This window comes from Prionailurus bengalensis, chromosome A1 (genome assembly GCF_016509475.1).
Source record: "Prionailurus bengalensis isolate Pbe53 chromosome A1, Fcat_Pben_1.1_paternal_pri, whole genome shotgun sequence".
Taxonomy (NCBI): domain Eukaryota; kingdom Metazoa; phylum Chordata; class Mammalia; order Carnivora; family Felidae; genus Prionailurus; species Prionailurus bengalensis.
The window spans coordinates 24256888-24282350 of NC_057343.1; the positions used below are offsets into that span (position 1 = coordinate 24256888).

Genomic DNA, 25463 nt, shown 5'->3' on the forward strand with positions numbered 1-25463 from the left:
TTTTTTTTATTTTTGAAGGAAACAGCATGAGCAGGAGAGGGACAGAGCACTGTTTTTGCTCAATGAAGTTGGTCAGTGCTGATTGGACAGGATGAAAAAGACATCCCCAAGCTCGTTTGTCCCTGGAGTGGGAAGTGTGGGTCACCACTTTTCAGGAAGCCCTCACCTCTCTTGTGTCCCCAGCTTCACCAGATCCCTGCCTGCATCTGACCTGCCCACCTGCCAGGTGGCACAACATACCTGTGTTCTGTCTCTCCAAATTTTAGAGATTCCTGCAGCACGGATCACACTGATCCTCTGGGAGAGGCTCTTACTGAGCTGTGCCAAGTATTGGCTTGTCCAAGAAATCAGCTGTACAGCTGTGCAGTGGGTCAGAGTTTATGGTAAAGCACAGAAGGCTTACTGCCCTCAGCCAGTGTCCCTGGTCCTGTGTTGAAGAAGGCAGCTCAGTGGCACCTGCCGGGTCTTTTGCTCTCAGAGAGGCTGTGTCCCATCTCCCAAATGTATCCCAAGCAGGGGAGCATCTCCCCCATGCAACCCAGGGGAGCCTCAGCCCATACTACCCACTCCCAGGTCTCTGCCCTCCTTCCCCACTGGAACAACACTAAACCCACCAGACAACATCTTTGATGGCCCAAACCTCCCCAATTTCAGACTCTGCACTCCACTGTTTATAGAAATTTGTGGTATTTAGCCCTGCTTTTTCCACAGTTAATGGTTTGGGGGAAGAGGCTTTTTTATTTATTTAGGAGGGAGGGAGGGAATCAAATGAAAGCAGGGGAGGGACAGAGACAGAGGGAGAGAGAGGGCAAATCCCAAGCAGGTTCTGCACTCTCAGTGCAGAGCCCAACACAGGGCTCAGACCCATGAACCAAGAGGATCATGACGTGAGTTGACATCAAGAGAGGGAAGCTTAACAACCGAGCCATCCAAGCGCTCAGAGGAAGATTTTCCTTGTGCAGTTTCCTGCATGTGCTTTTACTCTCCCTTTCTCCGATCAGGGTTCCCTCTCCATTGCAGCACCTACAGCTCTTCTCTCCCCCAAATCAACTCCCTGTAGTTCCTACCTTCCACAATGGGTTATTTTCACCTTTAGTTGTACATTTTTGCTGAGCCCTCAGATCAGTTTCTTGGGTGTTCAAAACGATTTTATATTTATCTGTGCTCCAGGAACCAGACAAAACTAGGGTTTCCATACTCCTCTGCCATCTTAAACCCTTCTCTCCTGAAGGAATAATTTTAATGTACAGTAATATTCTTGCCCATTTCAATAATTTCTGGAACCCCATTGGAGGTTTTGATAAAAGACCCTGAGGGGTTTAACTGCCAGAAACAGCAATGTCAGGTGGACAGAAGGGATATTTGGATTTAAAAAGTCACAAATTATACAAATTAAAAATGGGCAAAAGACATGAATAGGTATTTTTCCAAAGATGACAAATGGCCAACTGATAGGTGAAAAGCTGCTCATTACCACTTATCAGAGAAATACAAATCAATAACTCCAATGAGATATCACCTCCTACCTATCAAAATGATTAAAATCAGTAACACAAGAAACAAGCGTTGGCAGGGATGAGGAGAAAGGGGAACCTTCTTGCACTTTTGGTAGAAATGCAAAGGAATGCAACCACTCTGCAAAAACAGTATGGAGGGTCCCCAGAAAGTTAAAAATAGAACTTCCCTACCATCCAGCAATCACACTAAGTATCTACCCAACAAATACAAAAATACTATTTCAACGAGATACGTGCACCCCAATATTTATAGCAGCATTATCTACAATAGCCAAATTATGGAAGCAGCCCAAGTGTCTACTGACTAATGAATGGATAAAGAAGAGGTAAGATATATATAAACATACATACCACACATGCATACATATACATACAAATAGTGGAGTATTACTCAGCCATCAAAAACAATAAAATCTTGGGGCCCCTGGGTGGCTCTGTCAGTTAAGGATCCGACTTCAACTCAGATCATTATCTCCCAGTTCAGGTATTGAGCCCCATGTCGGGCTCTGTGCTGACAGCTTGGAGCCTGCTTCGGATTCTGTGTCTCCTTTTCTCTCTCTCCCCTTCCCCATTCATGCTCTCTCTCAAAAATAAACTTTAAAAAAATAAAATCTTCATTTTCAATGATGTGGATGGAGCTGGAGTGTATTATACTAAGCAAAATAAGTCAAAGACAAATACCCTTTGATTTCACTCACATGTGGAACTTAACAAATGAGCAAAGGCGGGGGGGGGGTAGGAAAGGGTCAAAGCAAGATTTAAAGTCTTAACTATTCAGAACAAACCAATGGTAACCAGAGGTGAAATGGGTGGGTGAATGGCTTAAATAGGTAGTGGGAATTAAGGGGTGCACTTGTGATGACCATCAGGAGATCTATTCAAGTTTTGAATCACTATATTGTACACCTGAAACTAATACTGCACTGTATGTTAACTGTAATTTACCTAATTTAAAAATAAAAATAAACAAGGGCCTCATGAAGGTGAAAATTTGGCTTTTCTGATATACAGTTTTACTCCTGAGGAAGGTCAATAATTACTATTCACATTCACTAATCTATGATTATTGCAGCCATTAGAATACACAGGAACCAAGTATATGGTCTACCCATCTTATTCTACCAAAATTCAAGATGAGGTAGAGATCCAATGTGGGTCAAACCCAAGGGCACAATTAGGCTGTAATGTGAAAAGATACAGCCTTCCCTGAAAGAAGCCAAGACATTAAAAATCTATCCTCTGAGCAATGAGCTGTCATGATTTGCTTTTTAGATGCATTTCCTCTAACAGGCTGCTTTTCTCATAGTGCTCCTTCAGTAAAATTGTCCCCAAGGGTTTTTCCCCCTTGGAAAGTACCTCAACCATCAGCTACCCATATTCCCTATTGCCCCAAAATTGGAAATGGAATGGGGACACAGAAGGGAGGTCTAACAGGCTGTTAGGTGTGGCTCTGATCACACAAATAGAATCCTCACAGCTCACATGGTCCAATGTGGTTCACTACATGTCCTAGTTAGGAATATGTGTATTTGCCAGGAATATTCCTCCAGCACATATCACAAACAACTACCAGGGTAGCACCACCCTCAGTTGGTGCCAGAACAAAATTTGGGATCCTGCCCAAATGTCTTGGAGATTCACTTAATAGCATCTGCAAGATTTTATGAGGCAATCCTTTGGAACCGGCAAAAATATTTGCCTTAAATAGTTCTGTGCTCTTCATATAAGAGGTTATCCCCCTGCCGTATAATTAGTCTAAAGAATATATATATGTTTATCCCCAAACCTGCATTGTGTCTGGTTGTAAATTAGTTATTTCAGGAAGCACATCTAGTAAGAATGTACCAAGTGGATTCCGTATGACTTTAAATAAAGGCAATGCACCTTGAAGCACCTCAGTTAATCCGACTGAATAAAGAAGAAATTGGCAAATCAAGTGTGTCATTCAATTAATAGGCTAGATAGTCATTTTACTAGTCTGAGTAGAAGTCCTTATTCAGGAAAGGGGTCCTAATGCACTGGTTAATCACATGTCCTGGTATCTCCGCACAAGGATGGTCGGGTGGCAGGACCCATGTTGGCCAGTTCAAGTACTCAATTCTTCCAGCCACCATGATTGGTTCAGAGATGGGCATCTGAACATCAGGTCCAATCAGGATCTTCCCTCCGTGTGATAAAAGGATTATGACAGTTAAATCCTTTTCGCAAGCTTCAATAATGCAAAAATTGGCATTGTCAGCAGCTATCTTTCACAACTATATGAAGGAAGCCATCTCAGTAAAAGAAAATCAATTCAGCCCAAAGGAAAGCCAGTTCTAGGGATAGAAATATTGTCTCCATCTTTTTAGCTCCTAGATGTTGCCATGCCTTAAGCTCCAGTTCTATTCCTGGACTTGTCAATTACCTCTCTGAGTTTCTTTGACTTAGATATTTTCCCCTTGCCAATAAAATCCTGAATACCACAACTACTATGTCTTAAAGGTACAAGCTATTTTTTGAAAATTTCACCTTAAAGTCAGTGTATCCCATAGTAAGAATGTAAGATCATCCCCAGCTCTCTTCCTAGGACATTTGATCATTAAGTAATATTTCTAGGAGCATATACATGCCTCAGAAAGCTTATAAAGTCCAAAATATGATGAACTTCTTGGCCCAGATGGTTTTGATCATTTTAATGTGTTTGCTTTAAATTTAAGAAAGGCATACATGTTCTCAAAAGTAACAATAATATTCTAGAGAGGTCTTTATATCCTACTCTTGTTTAATGTTACCTTATGAGTAGTTTTCCACATGATGAAATACTCTTCAAGTGCATGATTCCTAGAAGCTTCACAGTATTTCACCTTCTTTTTTAAGGAAAAAATTCCATTTACCATTACACCAAAAAGAGTTCGATACCTAAGAATAAAATTAACTGAAGAGGCCGAAGACCTGTTATCTGAAAACGCAAGCACTGAAGAGGACACAAATGGAAAGCTATTGTACATTCATGGATTGGAAGAACGTTGGGAACATGTCCATTCTACCCAAAGTAGTCTACAGATTCAATGCAGTATCAACAGCATTTTTCGCAGAACTAGAATACTATAATTTATATGGAACCACAGAAGATCCCAACTAGCCAAGCAATCAAAGCTGGAGGTATCACAGTTCCAGATTTCAAGTCATACCACAAAGCTGAAGTAATAAAAACAGGATAGTACTGGCACAAAAACACATATGGATCAATGGAACAGAATATAGAACCCAGAGATAAAGCCATGCTTATCTAGTCAATTAATCTAGGACAAAGTAGCTAAGAGTATCCATTGGGGAGAAGACAATCTCTTCAATAAATAGTACTGGGGCAACTGAACAGCTACATGGCAAAGAATGAAATTGGACCACTTTCCTACACCATATACAAAGAAACTTCAAATAGGTTGAACACCTGAAACCATCCAACATCTTGAAGCAGGCAGCAGGCATTAATCTCTTGGACATCAACGGAAACTTATTCTAAAGGTCTCCTAAGGCAAGGGAAATGAAAGCAAAAATCAACTATTGGGACTATACCAACATAAAAAGCTTTTGCAAAGTAAAAGCCAACAACAAAATAAAGGAACATTGAATGGAGTATGTTTAAAAACGATGTATTTGATAAGAATATCTAAAATAAAGAACTCCAACTCAACACCAAAAAGACAAATAATTTGATTAAAAGTTGGGCACAGAACCTGAGTAGACCTTTCACCATACAAGATACACAGAGGACCACACATAAAAAAATGCTTAACATTACTCATCATCAGGTAAATGTAAATCAAAACCACAATGAGATATCACTTCACACCAGGCAGAATGACTAGCATCCAAAAGACAAGAAATAACAAGTGTTGGTGCAAATGTGCAGAAAAAGGAACTCATGCACAGTTGGTGGGAATGCAAATTGGAACAGCCACTCTGAAAAACAGTACGGAAGTTCCTCAAAAAATAAAAAATGGGAATACCGTATGATCCAGGAATTCTACTACTGGGTATCTACCCGCCTCCCCCCCACACACACAAAATGAAAACACTAATTTGAGAAGATCTATCATCCCTATGTTTATTGCAGCATTACTGACAATTGCCAACAAATGGAAGCAACTCACGTGTCCATCAATAGATGGACAGTGTTATATGTATTCAGTGGAATATTACTCAGTCAAAAAAACTGAGATCTTGCATTTTCACCATGTATGGACCTAAAGGGTATAATGCTAAGTGAAATAAGTCAGACAGAGTCTAAAGACAAACCGTATTGTTTCACTCGTATGTGTAATCTCAAACAAAAACATAAAGATGGTTACAACACAGAGAACAAACTGGTGGTTACCAGAGGGGAGTTTGGGAGAGGGCTGGATCAAACAGGTAAAGGAGATTAAGAGTACATTTATCATGAGCACTGGGTAACGTACAGAATGTTTTAAGTATTTTTTAAAGTTTATATACTTTGAAAGACAGACGTGCATGCAAGCAGGGGAGAGAGGCAGAGAGAGAGAGTGCGCGCGAGCACGCTAGAGAAAATCCCAAGCAGGCTCTACACTCAGTGCAGAGTCTGACACAAGGCTCAGTCTCACAAACCGTGAGATCATGACCAGAAGCCAAAATCAAGAGCTGATGTTCAACCGAGTCACCCAGGTGCCCCTACAGTTTTTAAATCATTATGTTACACCCTCTATGTTATACATCAATGTAAATAAATTTTTTAAAAAATATATTCTATTGTCTTAGCTCCCAGGACACCACACTCTTGCCTTTTTCTCCTTCGTCATCACCTCCACCCCACTGTCCTTTGTGGGTTCTTCCTCATTTCCCTCACCTCTAAATGTTAAAGAATCTCTGGATTCTGTCCTTGCACAGCTTCTTACTCTCCTTAGATGGGATGATTTCTCAAGTATTTCATGACTCTCAACACCACTTATATATTCACAATATCCTAATTTGTGTCTCCAACGTCAATCTCCCTCATTCTCCTCCAGACCTTTACATTCACTTGTGTTTTAGGACATTGTTATTTGTTATAATTCATCTCCAGTTTAACATGCCCCAAACTGATCTGAAATTTTCTAAAAGTTGTACCTCCTAAAGCCTTGCCTTCCCCACTTCGGTTAAGGACCACTCCGCCCACCCAGTTGCTCAAATCTAAAACCTCATAGTCACCTTTAGACACTTCGTTTTCTCATGTGTCACATGCTATCTTTCCACCTCCCATTCACCCCCTATCAACCCATTTTGTTCGTGTATATTTTAACATTTTCAATGAAAGGGATCTTATCAAGGTTATCACCAAACTCATGTTGCTAAATCCAATGGACTCTTCCGTGCTTTCATCTTAATAGACATCTCAGTATTCATGGACCTCTTAGCCTCTTTCTTGAGAAGACTTTCTTCTTTGGGGTTCCAAGACACCATACTCCCCTAAGTGGTCTTACCATTTCTCTAAAGATTTTTTGTTGAATCCTCTACCTCCTTAAAATCTTTAAAATCCATCCCTTGTCTCTAAATCAAAGCTGTCATTCCAGCAATTATTTCCTGCCTCTATTGCATGGCCAATTTCTTCCTTTCTTCTGGATCATTCCTATCACCACAAAAACACAGTATAATTTATCTTGAAAAAAAAATTCTCTTTGCCTCATATCCCGTCATTTGCAATTCCATTTAGATTATCAAAGTAGTTATCTCTGTCTATATTTATCACTTCTTCCCGTCTTCCTATATTTTTTTTGTATCCACATAGTTGGGCTCTTACTCCCAACTACTCCAGTTACAGTCAAAGCCAAAAGTTTCCATTTTGGCAAATGTGATTGTCATTTCTTCTATCTCATACTCAGCTAATCAGAGCATTGGACAGTTGAGTATATTCCCCCCTCACCCCTTTTCTTATCTGACTTCTGGGATAGTACTCTTTGTCCCTCCTAATTCACTGAGTGCTACTCATTCTGCTTGAGTAGCTCCCCCCTAGATTGCTCCAATGTCAAAATATTGGAATAATCCAGGGCCCATCCCTCAAACCTCTTTTCCCTTATGTTTCCACTCCTTCCCTCAGCGTTCCCACCAAGTTTCATACTTTAAGTACCACCACAATGCCACGGATCACCAAGTTTATACCTCCTCCCTATACCCCTGAACTCCAACTTGCTGCCACCAACTATTTAAGTTTATGAATTAAGGCAGGAATCTTATCTTCAATGTTCTACTCAGCACTACAACAGGGCTTGACATAGCACTCAAAGGTTCTCTGTTAGGAGTATTGTTAAACTAAACACCACTGTGCAAATATTTAACAGAGAACAGTGATTAGCTAATTCCAAGTAATTGCTTCTTTTGACCTAAGTCAATGGTGTAAGGGAGGACAACTTAAGACCTTGCTTTTCAAGCATGCAGTCATCAAGTGGTCTGGTTTGTTCTAAACCTGAGAACTAGAGCATCCAAAGGAAGAGATGGATCATTTATCATTTGGGAAATCTTCTGTTAAAATTTGTTCTTGGGGCACTCGGGTGGCTCAGTCCACTGGGCAGCCAACTTTGGCTCAGGTCATCATCTCACGGTTCGTGGGTTCGAGCCCCGTGTTGACAGCTCAGAGCCTGGATGCCCCTTCGGATTCTGTGTCTCCCTCTCTCTCTGCCCCATCCCTGCTCATGCTTTGTCTGTCTCTCACTCTCAAAAATAAATGTTAAAAAATTTTCTAAGTAAAAATTTAAAGAAAATTGTTCTCATTCTCAGACTATTAGTAGGATTTGGACAGCCTAAATCTCAAGGATATATTCTTAAGAACAGAGTTGAAGAATTCTAGGCAGCCATTTCAGAATAAAATCAGACATAGTCCACTGAGCAGAGGTGAAGGTTGACATGGCCCTGAAGAGAAACCTAGGAAGACTGCAACAAGGATGTGGCCTAGGTGTCTTTGAACAAGAGGAAATAAATGACTTCCCAAACATACAGGTCATTTAACAGTTTTTCAGACTACGATCCACAGAAAGTTTACAGCAACATGGATAAATCTCACATACTGCTGAGCAAAAGAAGCCAGAACCCAAATCAGTATATACTACAGGTTACCATTTAAATCAAGGTGAGAAGAGCAGGAGGAGAGAAATTTCAGAAGTGATGGCAATGGTGGCTTTTTTGTTTGTGGGATGGTCACACCAGTAGATGCTCAAAACTTGAACTACATGCTTATGATCTTTACATTTTAGTTTTACATTCCTTACATGAATGAAAGGGGCCTGAAATGAGTGTTGTGGGGGACAGATCAGAATTGAGAAAGGTAATTGTGAGCAAATCTCTTCACTGCACAGTCCCTCACTGCATATGTTAGGTTTACGGTACACTGCAGATATCTAAGAGGAGGCAATAGGATGCATTCTACTCCCGATTTACTTGCTCAACAATTTCCCTCACACATCTACTAATACCTGTAAGGCACTCATATTTCAGAAGCCACTCACTTTTGACTGTAGGAAAATTCAAGGCTGCAAATACCACTGCAACCATTAAAAAAAAAAAAAAGTCAACATCTGATTTAGGCAATCATCTTTTGGTGAACCCTTCCAGAATAAGCAGAACATTGCAAAACATATCCTGAAAGAAGGCCCAATTAGGAACTCAAGTAATTGTGCCCCAAGGAAGTTTCTTTTGGGGGTTATTGGCCTTAAATTCCTTGTGGAAGTATATAGTAAAGCCAGTTGTCCAATAAAGAACTTCTAGATTATGAGAATAATGTATTTTTATAATGTTTAATTTCTGAGAGACAGCACAAGGGGGGGGAAGTGGCAGAGACAGGGAGACACAGAATCTGAAGCAGCCCCAGGCTTTGAGCTGTCAGCACAGAGCCCAACGTGGGGCTGAACTCACAAACCGTGAGATCATGACTTGAGCCAAAGTCGGAGGCTTAACTGAGCCTCCCAGGTGCCCGGAGAATAGTATATTCATCAATGTACTTTTTTTTTTTTTCTATTTTCTCTAAATAAGCTCATCCAGAGTGAGCATTAAAAACACAGGTTTAGGGGTGCCTGGGTGGCACAGTCGGTTAAGCGTCCGACTTCAGCCAGGTCACGATCTCGCGGTCCGGGAGTTCGAGCCCCGCGTCGGGCTCTGGGCTGATGGCTCAGAGCCTGGAGCCTGTTTCCGATTCTGTGTCTCCCTCTCTCTCTGCCCCTCCCCCGTTCAAGCTCTGTCTCTCTCTGTCCCAAAAATAAATAAACGTTGAAAAAAAATTTTAATAAAAAAAAACAAACACAGGTTTAAAAATATAGGCCTTTCTTCCCCCACCCCCACCCATGATGGGCATACAGGACGGCACTTACTGGGATGAGCACTGGGTGTTGTATGTAAGCGAATTTGACAATAAATTATATTAAAAATAATAAAATGGGACGATTAAAAAAATAAGTAATAGAAAAAGATATAGGCCGTACAGGGGTGCCTAGGTGGCTCAGTCAGTTAAGTGGCCAATTTGGGCTGAGGTCTGGTCTTGAGGTTCGTGAGTTCAGCCCCATGTCGGGCTCTGTGCTGACAGTGCAGAGCCTGGAGCCTGCATTGGATTCTGTGTCTCCCTCTCTCTCTCTCTGCCCTTCCCCTGCTCACTCTGTCTCTCTCAAAAATAAATAAACGTTAAATTTTTTTTTTATTTTTTAAATATAAGCTTTAGGTTCCCTAAGAAGCCACACTTGTGTGCAAGAGACACACTTGTGTGCACGAGAAGGAATGCCTAGAGCTCCAGATCCGTATCTGCAGGGCAGCGAGGGAGGCAGGACAAGGGAGAGGGAGGAGATTAACTATGGTGTAGTCCCAACAGAGGCCTCAGCAGATGCCATGGAGGCTCTGGTATATCAGGATGGTCCCTCAGCATCGTCCAGTCCCGAGGCAAGGGAGCCAGACTTTTGTATTCTCACAGGAGACTCCAGGGGAGAGGCAGGACTATGGCCAAAATGGCCTCTTTGGTGGAGGTTAATTTTCACAATGAGAATCCACTGAGAGCCATCAGTTATCAACACTTCCAGCAACAGGGAAAACGAGTACCTCTGAAGGAGAAGCCGGGCTGCACATCAGTGTTCACCATAGCAGCCAACCTACAACCCTCTTCCCAACTCAACAGTGTCTGACCTTTAAGAAACCATTCCTACCAAATCTCACCCCCACCCTATTAATACACAAGCTCTGCTTAAGCACAGTAGCCAAGGCTCTGAGTTTTGCACAAGTATTCATACAGTTGTGAATAACCCCAAAGGCTACTGACAATTATTTTTGCAATATAAATCGTACACCAAGAAATTCATGGACTGGCTTTGCCATGATTGCAAACCTACCTATTCATGAAGACATGAAGCCTGAGATCAGATTTCTCCAAAAACACAGTAATCCATAAAACAAAATGTATCATCAGAAAGCTTTAATTTTGTAACAAAGTATTTTTCAATCACACTTGCCTTTGCCTTCTTGAGTAAGATTAAATTAGTATCTCATTGGACAAAGTAATGAAAATGGAACTAGAGATTCTTTGTTTCCCCTGATTCTGCTTTTAATACAGGCTGTCAATTCATTTATTCTTTCAAAATTCAGCGGGAGATACCATGCTTAGCCTTGAAGATAGGTAAGAAGTTCACCATTTAATAAAGACAGACATGTGAACAGGTATTAGTCACACGTTTCTTTCAACAAACAAATCTAAGCACTATGTGTACAGCCATCAACAAGACAAACCTAGTCTTTGCCTACATGCAATGTGAGACCTGATAAAATAGAAAGCTGAAGGGGCCTACATATGGGAGGAGAGCCATGGAAAGCTTGATTACTGTAAGCCAACAACTAGCCTTTACAGAGCTCTTAAGTTTACACGTGTCTGGTGATTTTTTGTTTGTTTAGAGAGAGCAAGAGTGCACATGCACAAGCATGCGTACGTACACATTTAGGGGAGGGGGCAGAGAGAGGGAGAGAGAATCCCAAGCAGGCTCCTTACCATCAGCACAGAGCCAATGCAGCGTCAAACTCATGAACTGAGAGGTCACGACATGAGCCAAAATCAGGAATCGGATGCTCAATGGACTGAGCCACCCAGGTACCCCATGCCTGGTACATTTTAACTCTGACATCAATTATCTAAGGTAGATACTATTTTTCCCTATTTACAGATGAGGCAATTCAGGCACAAAGATGAAGCAGCTTCTCAAGGTCACACAGGTAGTGAGTGTCAACAGTGGGATTCAGAGGACTTACCTCTGGAACTGAGCCTTGACAATGGAGTAGGAATTTGCCAGATGGATACTAGGAGGGGGGTGGGGAGCATTCCAGACACAGGGAACTGCAAGTACAGAGGCTTCAAAAGGATCAAACCTGCAAGTTCACTTGCACTCAGGCTGCCTATAGAAGAAAACTGGAATCCAGGCCTGGGAAGTGAGAACGGTGGGGGCAGAAGAGACCCGAGTTGTGCCTCACAAGGGAGAGACTGAACGAATGGAAGCACAAGTTGATCGGGAGTGAGGTCAATTTTGTTTTAATAAAGTCAACACTAGTATTAATAGAAGCCACGGACATTAACAACATCCTTTAAGCATGTTGGGTTAATTATTTATATGCATGACCTCCTTTTAGTTTCATTGCCACCTTGAGGGAGGTACTACAATTATCCCATTTTTACATGGGAGGATACGGAGTCTCAAGGAGGACAGCTGGATTGTCCAGGGCTCTGCTGTTTGAGCCAAGGAGCTGGGATTCAAAACCAAGGAGTCATGACCCAGAGCCCAGGCTCTCCGCTGCCTGCTCTAGGTGCCCGGCATCACCCCCCTCCTTCTCTGAGGAATGCAGAGGGGGAGGAGGGTGGCAGAAAGGGAAAATTCCCACTAAGGAGACGCTCCAGCCCAGCAAGCTTGTAGGGCATGGGCCGGAGGATAGGACATCTGAGTCCACCCAAGTGGCATTGTGGACAAAGTTCTGGCAGTGAGAACAAACAAAGAGTCTTGCTAACAGCCAGCTGTCTGAAGAGATGCTGATTCTGTGACTAAGAGAATGGGTGGAGATAAGCACCAAGAAGTGGGCACGGGGTAGGGAGAAAGGTGCAGAGTCAAGGTCTTCTAGGGCACAGACGAAGGGGGTCAGGCAGCTGAATGTCCAAGTCAAGAGCTGAGAGAAACCATCTGCTAAGAAGGTACAGGTTTGTCCCAAGACATGTTGAAGGGACTCAAGTGATGGAATGTGTCCAGAGACAACGTGAAGACAATGGACAGAAACCGAGAAAACTGTGCTATTCAGCAAAGACTCCTGTTTTCTTCTGTAAAAATAAGCAGATAGCGTGTGTATGCATGTATACACTTCTGCGTCTGCCATACAGCTGCTTTCTTTAGAAACTATAGAAGGCGCATTTTGTTTGGTTTACAAGGAAGGCAGGAGGCCTTCAAAATTCTCTGAGAAACTAACTCTGTCTTCCACATGTGAGATTTTTAATTACTTCTAGGCGGTACAAGTCTGGACAAAGTAAGTTAGTTGAATGGTGTTATGCTTTTAAGAACTAAAAATGCTACAAACGGTTTGAGTATCGCCCAAGAGGTGCTTGGCCACTCTGAGCCCAAGTCACTGACGTCAGTAGCTGCGCTTCGGGCATAAGCGCTTACGGGCTCTGGACGGAAGCATGGCATGCTTACAGCGCTCCCGGGATATGCCATTTTCTAGTCTTATTTATGTTAGCTCTTCACCCTAAAAACACCACAGAGCAGCTTACCTGCTTTAGCCATCTGTACAGAAGGCGATTTCTCCCGTTTCTAACAATAGAAAACTTCCCAGTGTTAACATGTAGCAAAAAGGAGAAACAAGAGAAAAAGAAAAAAAAAAAAAAAGCCTCTTTGGTCCGCCCTCCCTGGCTGTTGCTACCTTGCAGTTTATGACATGCAGATAGAGGGAGGTCTGGTGAAGTGAACAAGGCAGCCGGAGAGCTGGTCCATTCCCGTGGAAACCACGAATCCCTGGGCACAGGCAGCTCTCCCTACTTTCCTGCGGGATTTCTTTTGTGCGACTTTGAGAGGGGCTCATGAATGATTTCTCAACGTGTGCCTGGCTCAGGCAAGCCGCACAGGGAGGGAGTAACCCAGCTGAGTGGGGGCAGAGCCAGCAAACACAGACCGCGCAGCGCTGGAAGTGGTTCTACTCGTGCATGCAGTTTTTGAAGTCAGCAAAACAGAAATCAAATTACTATCCTATTATGCTGGTCGATGCTCAAGAAGGGACTCTATGCTCGCTTAATTACCATGAGAGATGCGGCAAGTCACAGAACAGCAAAGTATGTCTAACGTGGGAACCCTGAAGACAAATGTAAGTTCTCATGCTGCTGTATTTTACTGCCGTACAATTTTCTTTCTGGCTTGAAATCGTGCTTGGCCAAAATGTTACCATTTCCATGAGAATTGCTAGCGTGGAAAGTTGTCTGATCTTTGCTTAAGACTTTTTTTTTTTCCTTCTTTTATTAACTAAGAATAATGCAAATGGAAATTCCCGACAGCAGCTGGGAAATTCCCGACATTCAGCCTCAGACTTAGAACTATAACCCCAACTAGATTCAATTACTATGGGATTAACACTGGATGTATTTTTAATGGATTTTCTTAATGTAGAATGCCTCCCGCCCCACTGTTTTGGACTGCATGCTATTTTAATACTGCTGTGGCTAAACTAGTGTGATCAACATAACCAACAGAATGAGATAGAGCTCAGGGAGATTCCTGGTAATCACCAAACTTTTCTTTTCTGGCCAGGATCACCTTGTTTCTTCCTGAATCCTCAAAACTCTGCAACCTCTGTTAAAAAGTTCATTCTGCTTTTTTGACCTTGCTTTGAAGGAAAAAAAAAAATGCAACCAACAAGCCTCCCCTAACATTGTGAAGGAAAGAAACAGAAGAAGCCACTGCAGTTCCTCAATAACCATTGTGATCATGAGGGAAAAAAGGCAACCCAAGGAGCCCAGCATGTACACCAGCTTCCGTGTGACAGAGCGTGAGGAGAGAAAGATGAATGGCGGGCTGAGGCTCTGACTTGTTAGTTTTCCTTTACTTCAGCTGCTACAAATTCCGGCTTAGCAATGGATGTTCTTTTTGAAGAAAATGCTTCCTTGAGCTCCACTACAAACTCCTTAGTGCAATTACATGACGATACAAGGCTCTACAATAATGACTTTAACAACGGAGAAGCTAACACTTCAGATGCGTTTAACTGGACAGTGGACTCGGAAAATCGAACCAACCTTTCCTGTGAGGGCTGCCTCTCACCACCCTGCTTCTCCTTACTTCATCTCCAGGAAAAAAACTGGTCTGCTTTGTTGACAGCTGTAGTGATTATTCTAACCATTGCTGGAAACATACTCGTCATCATGGCAGTGTCCCTAGAGAAAAAGCTGCAGAACGCCACCAACTATTTCCTGATGTCACTTGCCATAGCTGATATGCTGCTGGGTTTCCTTGTCATGCCCGTGTCCATGTTAACCATCCTGTATGGTGAGTGGCGTTAGTTTCCCAGCTATACCCACCCTGGTAATAGCATGTGCATGTGAGGAGATGAGCTGGGGCTCAAGGGACAAACTCAACACCAGGGTTTATTTATAGTCAAGGGTCTACCGTGTCATACTCGTTAAATTTAAAGTGAACTTTCACATATTACACGATCTGACAACCTATTATTGGAGAGTTTGGGGCTTTGGGACACGTACATTTCATCTAGTAATTTTAAATGCCCCCAAAGAAGTCATAAAGCAGTAATCTGTCCTTCTGAATCCCCTTGGTTTTCACTTCTGTAGATTCCCAAGTATTCCAGCCTCCGGGACAAAACACTGTGGTATCTTTGTCACAGTTTTCAGCACTTCTACTGGAGTGGTAAAACCTTCCCAGTTGCCTTAGAACATGTGCAGAGACAATCTCAGTGGTGCAGCGGGTGTGATGTTAAAATATGCAGATTCTCCTTTAGAATAAATGAATTACTCCAGTGTCAGTTGTTCCTACCCAGAGAAGCTAATTCGGAAGTGTGCCTCTGAATTATGCCCTCCGCTCTTTAAAAACACAGCCACACCAACTCCTCCCGTCTGGTTTGGAGGGTAGAAAACAAACGGGAAGACATTAATCCTGCTGTCTCCAACAGTTTCAAAGAGTCAGACCTCTTAGCAAGTCAGCAAACACTGGGACGGCTTCAGCAGAAAGCAGAATGTGAGGTTTTCAAGTCAGGAGTAATACAGCCGGGTTTCTTTTTAAAACAATATTTAGACTGACATAGGCACACAGTCACTCAGAGCTGGAAATACATTATGGTCAGTGTAACAGGGGATCTTTCTGGCCAGGTCTTAGGGGCTATATATGTATCACCCCAGCGCCGAGTCTGGAAGAGGAGGGAGATGGGCAACGCAGAGCAGGCGCCGGTTTGCACAGGGTCGATAATGCTTCCTTGCAAGGCCAGCCTCCGTTTGGCCACTCAAATGTCACACCGGGATGATTTCATTAAATTCGCCGTCATTTCCCAGACAGGCTGCAAAGGTTCTGGCTTCCTCAAACCCCACCCCCTTAGAAGGCGAACTCCGGGAGTTGCGCACGACTCCCAGAGGTTCTGTCAGGGAACCAAAACCACAGCGCGGGGCGGGGGCGGGGGCGGGGGGTGACCCCAGTGGCAGGTGGGGGGCAGGCACCCGCCAGCTGGGTTAAGAAGCTAGGACCTGGCCAGGGCCTCCCGCTCGGGGTCCAACTGCGCCCCCTGGCGGCGGCCACTCCGCGTGCAGCCTGTTCCAGCAGGAGTTGGACCTCTCCCCGAACCCATCACCGCAGGGTGAGGAAATGCTCCCTCCCTATCCTTGCCTCGGAAACCAGACTAGGCCCGCCCCAACTGCCTCCTCCCTGCAGAGCAAACTCCAGAGGCTAACATCAGTTCCGACCAGACGGAGCGAGCGGGGCTTCCCTCCAGGCACTGCAAATGAAGACGCTCCTGTTTTAGGTTTTCCTTGTTGGTTTTTTCCCCCTCCAAATAATCAGAGTGAACAGCATTATGTTAGGCTGGTATCCTGCACCCTTTACTTTCCTAAATATAGGTGATGGCATTTTCACAGTCTGTTTGCGAATGTAGTTCATTCAGCTTTGTGAGTCTGGAATATCGCAAAGAAAGGCAATCTTTAGAACTTGCCTTTTCACAAGCACACAGATGCAACATCACTGCTTACACAGCTATCAAAACCAATACAGGTTTACCTGTTTGAATCCCTCTCCAACAAAGACAGGGCACTTCAAATATGCCTTATGGACCCTCCTCCCGCAGAGCTCTTCATATTGGAATCATCAGGGACAGATTTGCAACACTTTGTTTGGGGCCCACCTCCACCCACACCCCTAGGCCCCGGGACCCTAGAGAAAAGCTCTCCAAGCTGATTGCAAAGTGCGGGGGGGCGGGCTGACAACCACTGCCGGCAGCAGCGGCTGCCCAAATGTGATCCTTCGACCAGCAGCACCACCTGGTGACTTGTTAGAAATGACCCTTCTGCCCCACTGCAGATTCACATCATCAGGACCTCCAGGTGGGGTCGGGCAGTACCATTTTAAGACCCCATCAAGGAAATTCTGAGGCTCCCTCAAGTTTGAGAGCCACTTCCCTGAAACAATGGTCAGGGCAAGAACACCGTGCTTTTCTGCAGGTTTCCCCTACCCACAGGCACATTCCAAACTGGAGTTAAACATCCCCAAATATTATGTAATTACTTTGTCTTTCCAAATAAAAATATTGCCCATCTGGACCTTTTAATCATTTATTCATTCACACCAATAGCATTGATTGGGAGACCACCAAAAGCAATCACTGTGGAAGACTGAGGGGTTCTAGTGATTCGCAGGTGGGTCGAACCTCCGGGACCCTACAACATGTGTAAGAGGTGAACTGAAGGCAGTGCACTACAAGAGGAGCTTCAATAGAGGGGCTCAAAATACATCGAGGCTGCTAGCTCATTAAAGACAATAAAGGTCGATTCCGTTAGGCAGAGGAGATAGATCAAGAGAAACCTTGAAGACAACCCATGTTAACCACAACACCCTGGCCTAACTGCAGCCACAAGAAATTTCCAAACCTTGTGTTCCTCAGCCAGTATGGGCTTATTGTAAACACAATTTTTTTAAGGCTTTTTAATATATTGAAAATCTGTGGTAATTGCCCTTTGCCAGCACCTGTGCCTTTGCCCGGAATGGAAACCCTTCCGGCACGGTAAGTGCCACCCACCAAGAGGCCAGAGGTCCCTTACTAACGCTAACCTTCTGCATCACAGGCTATCGGTGGCCTCTACCTAGCAAACTCTGTGCTGTCTGGATCTACCTGGACGTGCTCTTCTCCACGGCCTCCATCATGCACCTCTGTGCCATCTCGCTGGATCGCTACGTTGCCATCCAGAATCCCATCCATCACAGCCGATTCAACTCCAGAACTAAGGCATTCCTGAAAATAATTGCTGTTTGGACCATATCAGTGGGTAAGTTGGGTACAGGATTTCAGGGTCTCATTTGAAAGGACAGGTCACACCTTCCAGAGGGACTGGTCCTGTTTTGTTGCCCTGAAACCTGACACGCTGAATCTCTGGGTGTTTTTTTGCTGTTGTTGTTGCGAGAGAAGGTATAATGTAGTCATTATCAGGTTTGCTTTAGGAAGCAAAGTCTATTAACGTCACTGGCTGACAATGTCAAGCTTTCACAGTTAAGACCATACATACCTACAGCACCAAAATTAGACCTAACTGTGCCAAAGCCACTTCCAGATGCTTTTTCCCCATCTCACACTTTCGAACTCAGTTCTCTACAATTCCCCCGGAGACCTCAGCATTTGTCATCACCAGACTGTGGTCAGTTTAAGACTACAGATCCCCACGCTGAACAACACACAGCTTCTCGAGACTGGGGAAAGGTGCTGGATTCTGTAACTCAGAGGCAGAGGACAGAAGACTTGCAGAGGCAGTACTTGCTCAGGGTCAAGACGTTTCTGCCTGCCTCATGCCTCTGTAAACCCTGGTCCTGTTATGTCACCACACCCCAGAAGATCTCAACCCCCTTATGTTGATCACACACATTCACCGCTCACCAGGATTGATGTTCTGTCACACACCCAACAAACAGGAAAGCCTGGGTAATGGAAGCCAGAGGGGCAGCTCCCAGGTAACTAAGTCAGTTGCACCTGTCACCTCAGCAGACTTGGTTTATAACCAGATTCCCCCGGGGTTTGCTTTAAAGCTGCAGAACTTCACAGGCAATAACACTGCACCTGCTTATGGTCACATGGGTACCAGCATCTACTAACATGAGAGACTATGGGATTTGATAGCAGGCTTGAGTCTACCCCACAGCGTGTAATAGAAATCCTAGTTCATAGCTAACACGAGGATGGGCTTTTTTTGAGTTCCTATTGTTTGCCTTGCTGCTACAGATTCTTCTGCAGAATAGGTAACTCCATCTTATGGATGAGGGAACTAGGGTTCAACAAGTGAAAAGACTCCTGCACAGTTAGCCAAAAGGACTCCCACAGCTAGCACATAGGACCGTGCCAAATTATGATGGAAATGCTAACAATCTGCATGATTTTTTCAGTTGTGTAGAGTCTTCTATTTTCCATTTTAAATTTCCTATTGCAGTTTGAACTAGATAGATCTCATTAAGCTTATTTGATCAATTAGGGAGCCAGAGCAATGAAAGGTCTTGTGGGCTTGCCGGATCAGCTCTCCAACTAATGGCGGGACTGGGACTCCCACCCTTCTGGCACCAAGCCCTGCACTTACTGCTGAATGACCACCTTCTTTATAAAACCATATTTGCTTTACCAAAGTTTGTTGTTTCTGCATCTATGCCATCTTAGACTCATTCTCTTTCAAGAGAAAGACTAGTGACTCTCAATCCCAGCTGCACCCCTGGGGAGCATTGTGATTTAATTCTTCTATGGGAGGGTGAATCTAAGAGTACAACTAGGGTTGAGGAAGACAAACAAATAGCAAGAGGTAATTAGCAAAAGTAGGCAATAATTCAAATGAAGTAAACCATGCTATAGTCTAGTTTTACCCTTGTACACTGTCCCATTGGTGAGACAGACACTAGGAGCACTACCCATCTTTTACCTTCTGCTGTACTAACGGCCCTTGCCCCATCTTAGTCAAGCTCAATAGCACTAGAAGTAAGGGCTGTTTCTGAGCAAAGACTACCAACCCGGCAACGTTTAAAGCACCTTACAGGAAATCAAGTGCAGAGAGGTTGCACAGGACGACATCACTCCATTCAGCCATCACTCCAGGAGGAAGGCAGCCTGCAAAGGTTGTGGGAGTGCTAGTAGGGGGTCATCATCAATGAAGCCATGCTTACAGCATAGCTACTATGTGCTTAGCACTGAATGGACCAAGTTATGTATTTGAAGACCTCCAACAAGGTGGTGGGGGAAGGCAGGTAAGAAGACAAAAATGGAGTTTACCTAGGCTCTATATCACAGGTCTGAGATGTAAGGCTGAGTAGAGGAGAGTTGGGGGAAAAAATTCTTAAGAACCCAAAGGAGCTTAGCCTAACTATTCTGAATTTTCTTGTGTTTCCATTTCTATTTTACATTTAGATACTTAGTTGAGATGGAATTTTGTGTATACAAAATAACGGGTTCTTTGACTAACTTCACTTAGCATCATACCCTCCAGTTCCATCCACGTAGTTGCAAATGGCAAGATTTCATTTCTTTTGATTGCCAAGAAATACTCCATTGTATATATATACCACATCTTCTTTATCCATTCATCCATCGATGGACATTTGGGCTCTTTCCATACTTTGGCTATTATATTGCTGCTATAAACATGGGGGTGCATGTGTCCTTCGAAACAGCACACCTGTATCCCTCGGATAAATGCCTCGTAGCACAATTACTGGGTCATAGGGTTCTTGTACCAATGAACATAGCCTTTTCAGCATCTGTTGATAGATCAATAAACTGAAGGGGAAAAACTGGTATCTTGTTTTCTTCCTAGATTTGAATTTGAACTGCCCTTGCATTCCTGCAATACGTTCCTAAACGAAATTGTTTTTGGAGGACCTTGTTAGTGAGTTTTTCTTAGAAAGATTCTTTTTCTAGCTACAGTAAGTAAATTTGGGGCATTACTCCCCCCTTCCACCATGGTCTTTAAGTAGGAACATTCTTTAAAAGTTATATAGAATTTAATTCTAAATCTCTCTTCCTGCTACCTTTTCAAATGTTATCTTTAATTGCAACCCTAACCTTTCTTCAGTGGTTATTTACATTTTCTACCTTGCCTTGGGTTAGTAATTACAAAGTTAAAATTTTCTTTCATACTGATTATTATTAAATGCAATTCTTGCCTTAACATCAAAGTCAACTGATCTTAGTATAGCTATGCCAGTTCCCTTTTGGTTATCATACTCTGGATCTATCTTATTCCATCTTACTACTGTTACTTTTTTGATTTAATAAAGTATATTGCTTTTAAGCAGCAAATAGTTTTCTTTGTAATCCAATCTTTACCTTTAATTGGAGTATTTACTCCATTTATAATTTGTGTAACCCATATATGCAGTGTTTGGGTTTAAATTTACCCAGTTATTTTTCCTTGTATCTTCACATTTATTCTAAAAAATTTTTTTTATTAGTTTTCTTTATTTTTGAGAGGCAGAGACAGAGCATGTGTGGAGGAAGGGCAGAGAGAGAGGGAGACAGAATCGGAAGCAGGCTCCAGGCTCCGAGCTGTCAGCACAGAGCCTGATGCAGGGACCAAACTCACGAACCATGAGATTATGACCTGAGCCAAAGTTGGACACTCAACCGACTGAGCCACCCAGGCACCCTATCACAATTATTCTATATTCTGGTTTCTATCCTTGCTTCAGTGGCCTCATCAAGAATTATTCATTCATTATTCCCTTTATAAGCTTGTTATTTCTTTTAAATCCTTTTAGTGATTGAATATTCATTTTTTTTTTACCTAATAGAGTACAACACAAATTACCTTAGTATTTGTTGGATAGTGGAAAACCTTTGGAATAGTTTAACCCATGTACCCCTAGATTTCCTATTATTTTTTCCTATTTCCTTTTTTTTTTTTTATTTTTTTTTTTCAACGTTTATTTACTTTTGGGACAGAGAGAGACAGAGCATGAACGGGGGAGGAGCAGAGAGAGAGGGAGACACAGAATCTCAAACAGGCTTCAGGCTCTGAGCAGTCAGCACAGAGCCCAACGCGGGGCTCGAACTCACGGACCGCGAGATCGTGACCTGGCTGAAGTCGGACGCTTAACCGACTGCGCCACCCAGGCACCCCGTCCTATTTCCTAATTTTAAGAATCCTTTTAAAACCCCTAGGACTTAAGTGTTCTTCTCCCTACTTCCCATATACTAACCATTTCTGTTGCTGTTCATTACTTTGGTCATTTCCATGATTCTGCTGGCCTTCATATTCCTTACTTCTGAGGAATTTCTTTTAGCCTAAGTATGTAGTTTTCTTTCAGCTTATTATTCTCAACACCTTTATTTTGCTGTCTTTTTTAAGCAGGATTTTTGCCCAGTCAATAATTCCAAGTTTCTAGTTTTCCAGCAACTTAGAAGTGGCATTCTCAAATTCTAGCTTTTAGGATTTTGTTTGATTGTGAGAACTCAGCTGACTTAGCGGTGTTCCTTAGAAACCACCATATCTCTTGCTACCCTTTGCTGCTTTGGGATTTTTTCTTTGTATCTTAGCAATTTTACTATGATGGGCGTACATGAGGTTTAGCTTTGGTTTTGTCCTGCATGGTCCTTTTATCTATTCTTGTATTTGTTACTCAATGTCTGTTGTTAATTTAGCAACGCTATTGGCCATTGTCTTTTCAAGTACTGCTTCTGCCACATTCTCTCCCCCCAACACATTTCTTGGACTCCAGTTTCATGGATGGTGGAACTTTCATGGTTAGGACTCAACTTTTCTACTTTTCATCTTTAAGTCTTTAGTCTGGGCAGTTTTACTGCATTTTCTTCTGGATTATTAATCCTCTCTCCAGCTACTTCTAATTTGCTGTTCAACCTACGTATTATAGCCTTAATAGTTCACTGTGTTTTTAGTTTTGATATTTCCATCAAATTCCTTTTGTATGTATTTAGTTCTCTGGAATAATTCTCCATGTTTTTAACAGTTTTCTTAAATACTGAATCACAGGTGTCTATATAGCTGAGTTACCTGGGGATTTCTATTTTCTGGGATCTTTTTTCCCTTTGGCTCTTAGTATGCCTGGTAATTTTTTTTTTTTTTTAATACTGGACACTGAGAAAAATTGTGAATATTCTCTCTTGACAGGGGTTCTTTAGCTTCAGCAGGCAGTTACAATAATCCCCTTAATCCAATCAGGGATTGAGTTTATTTTAGTCTGACTTCATAAGCACTTATTTTTAGTTTACCCTTATACCTAAGGGTATAGTCCTTCATGACTTCAAATGAAAGCCTCAAGCATTTTCCATTTTGTGCAACTCTGATCACCTATCTTCTCAGCACTTTAAGGACTGCTGCCGACTCTTCAGTTACTCAGGCTCTCAGTCTATTCCTCTAACTGGTATATGACTACTTGGCAGAAGTGGATAACGTTAATACATTCTTTGTGCTCCCTTCACTCCTGAATCTTAATTCCTGAAATCCTGGCTGCCTTGGTAGCCCTAACTCCAATTTTTGATCTCCCTAACTCCTGAGACAAGGCTTTGGGCCTTGAGTTCTGCTTTATTTCAAACTACTATTACCATACCTTTTCCTCATTTGAAATTGTCCAGTGCATCTTTTCTCCTCTCATTTTTGTCATTGTTCCTTTTATATTTTCACAACTTGTGTTTAACCCACCATCTGCCTACCTCTGCCTTTTGAGGAAGAAATTCAGCCTATGTTACTGTCACAATTGACAATTTTATTCTTCTATTTCATATGCTTTCCTTTGTAGTAGCTCATTTTCCCTGTTTCTTAGGTTTACTCAATTGTACAAGGCCTTCATTTCCTTCACCCCATCCCAGCAGTTTGGATTAGCTGGTTTTTCCATTCCTTTCATTATCCCAAATCATTTCACTGATATTTCTACTAATATATCATAAATAATCCTTCTAAGGTTGTTTCATTTCCTCGTTCACCCTGAGGCCAAAATCACAGATTTTTCCATAACTTTAAAAGCACTAAGTAGTGAAATAGCTTTTTAAGTCAAAAAAATGCACAAACTGTCAATATCCAGACATAACTGACTACCTGAGAAAAAATTTTATGGCTAAAAACTCAATATGAACAGTCAAAAGAAAAATTTCTGTGTGTATGAAGAGACCAAGGGTTGACATTTCCAACCTACAGTAAGTACCTACATTTTGAAAAACAAAAAGACAACCCATAAAAAAACTAGGAAAAATATGAACAGGAACAAAATGGATGATAAATGCTGGAGGAAAAAGGACAATAAATTGACTGGAAAATGCTTAGCTTCTGTAATAGTCACGGAACTGTAACTTAAAACAATGCATTACCATTGTTCACCTGTCTCATTGTTCACCTGTCTCAAAGTTAAAATGAATAGGGCACCACACTAGGTGTTTCCACGTGTACTCACATTTGTGTGAATATGAATTGCTCTTGGACAGTCTAGCCAAAGTTATTAGAATTTTACCTACTTCAGATCATCTGTTCTACAAAAAAAAACCAAAGTAGGTGTAAGAATCTATGCCTACAATATTAAGAGGTGCAGCAGTCTTGGGAAGTAGCAGAAGAGAAGGTTGGATTATGGTTTGTTGTATTGTTTTTATCCTAATTACTCTTAAGAATACAGAGGTGGGGTTATTGGATATTCAACTGGAAAACTGGCCATGGTTCTAAGTGAAAAAAGATTTCAGCATGGTGTGGACGATATGAGCCCCTGCTGGTAAAGTAGGAATTTATGGAGATCTATTAGCAAGGAGAATCTGAGGACTTCACATTTGCCAACAAGGTGAAATTAGGGGGAAAAAATGGCAGGATTATTGTATTTTCCCTTGTATTCTTCTGTATAGTTTTGTCCCAAATATTGTTATGATGATGAAGAATGAAACATTTCCATCTGTGGCATGGGAGGGGCTTCATGGAGACGGTGGCAGACCTTCCAAGTTGGCTCGAATCTAGCATACGGCAAACCTTGGGAACCACAGCCTAGATAGCTCGTTTTCTCCTACACTTGGCATTTCCGAGATTTGCTGCTGCCTCCCCTACTTACTGCTACCAGCTTGGTCATTTTGCCATTGCCAAGGCTTTCATCCAATTCTGAGGCAAATGAACGTAATTACAAATCAATTGCATTTTCTATTTGTGAGCTTCTTTGAGTCAAGAATTGATGACAGAAAAGATTGAGGCATTAGATTAAGAATGATCCCAGGGTTCTTTGGATTTCATCATCCCTTCATAAACCCAATTCCCATGATCAGAGGCAACCATGACTTCGCTACAACATATAAAATAAGCAAACCCTTTCCCCTCAATGATTGCCTTGCTAATGTCATGTAACAAGAGAAAATACTTTATTCCCCAGCTGTCTTTAACAAGTCTAAGTATAGGTTAGATGGAAAAAGTGAAATAGACTCTTTTTCATAGTCATTCACGTGACAGGCAAAGACACCTATGTAAATTTTTTCTTGCATTTCAGAAATCTATTTGCAGCTCATGGAATCATTTTTTAGTATCATGGATCGAAAAAGAAAGATTTTTTGCCTCCCTCCTCAAGGCTATGCCTGACTATGTATTCTCTACATTACTACTTTTATAGTAGGAGAAAGGCCAGCTGTGTCACAGGTATTCAGAACCTGTGTTTTCACAAACTGACAGCAGGCAGAAATCCTCAAATTAAATGCCTCGGCCACTAGGTACAACCTCTTGCCTTCGAGCAAGTCAAAAATTTACCTTCTTAGTGCAGATTGATAAAGAAACTGAGGGACAGT

General features: G+C 42.4%; 1 protein-coding gene across 2 annotated transcripts in view; it reads left to right on the plus strand.

Annotated features, from left to right (window-relative positions):
• The first annotated feature begins 13203 nt into the window (after positions 1-13203).
• The window catches only part of HTR2A (5-hydroxytryptamine receptor 2A), a 57444-nt gene continuing 45184 nt past the window's right edge, over positions 13204-25463 (plus strand). The window contains exons 1-3 of one of the 2 annotated variants that reach the window (XM_043578784.1): positions 13204-13841; positions 14282-15016; positions 17806-18006. In XM_043578784.1, coding sequence (XP_043434719.1) covers positions 14605-15016; positions 17806-18006 — 613 coding nt within the window. In that variant the 5' untranslated portion in view covers positions 13204-13841; positions 14282-14604. Of the gene's footprint in view, positions 15017-17805; positions 18007-25463 lie in introns of both variants that reach the window. The other variant, XM_043578782.1, reaches the window with a different exon arrangement.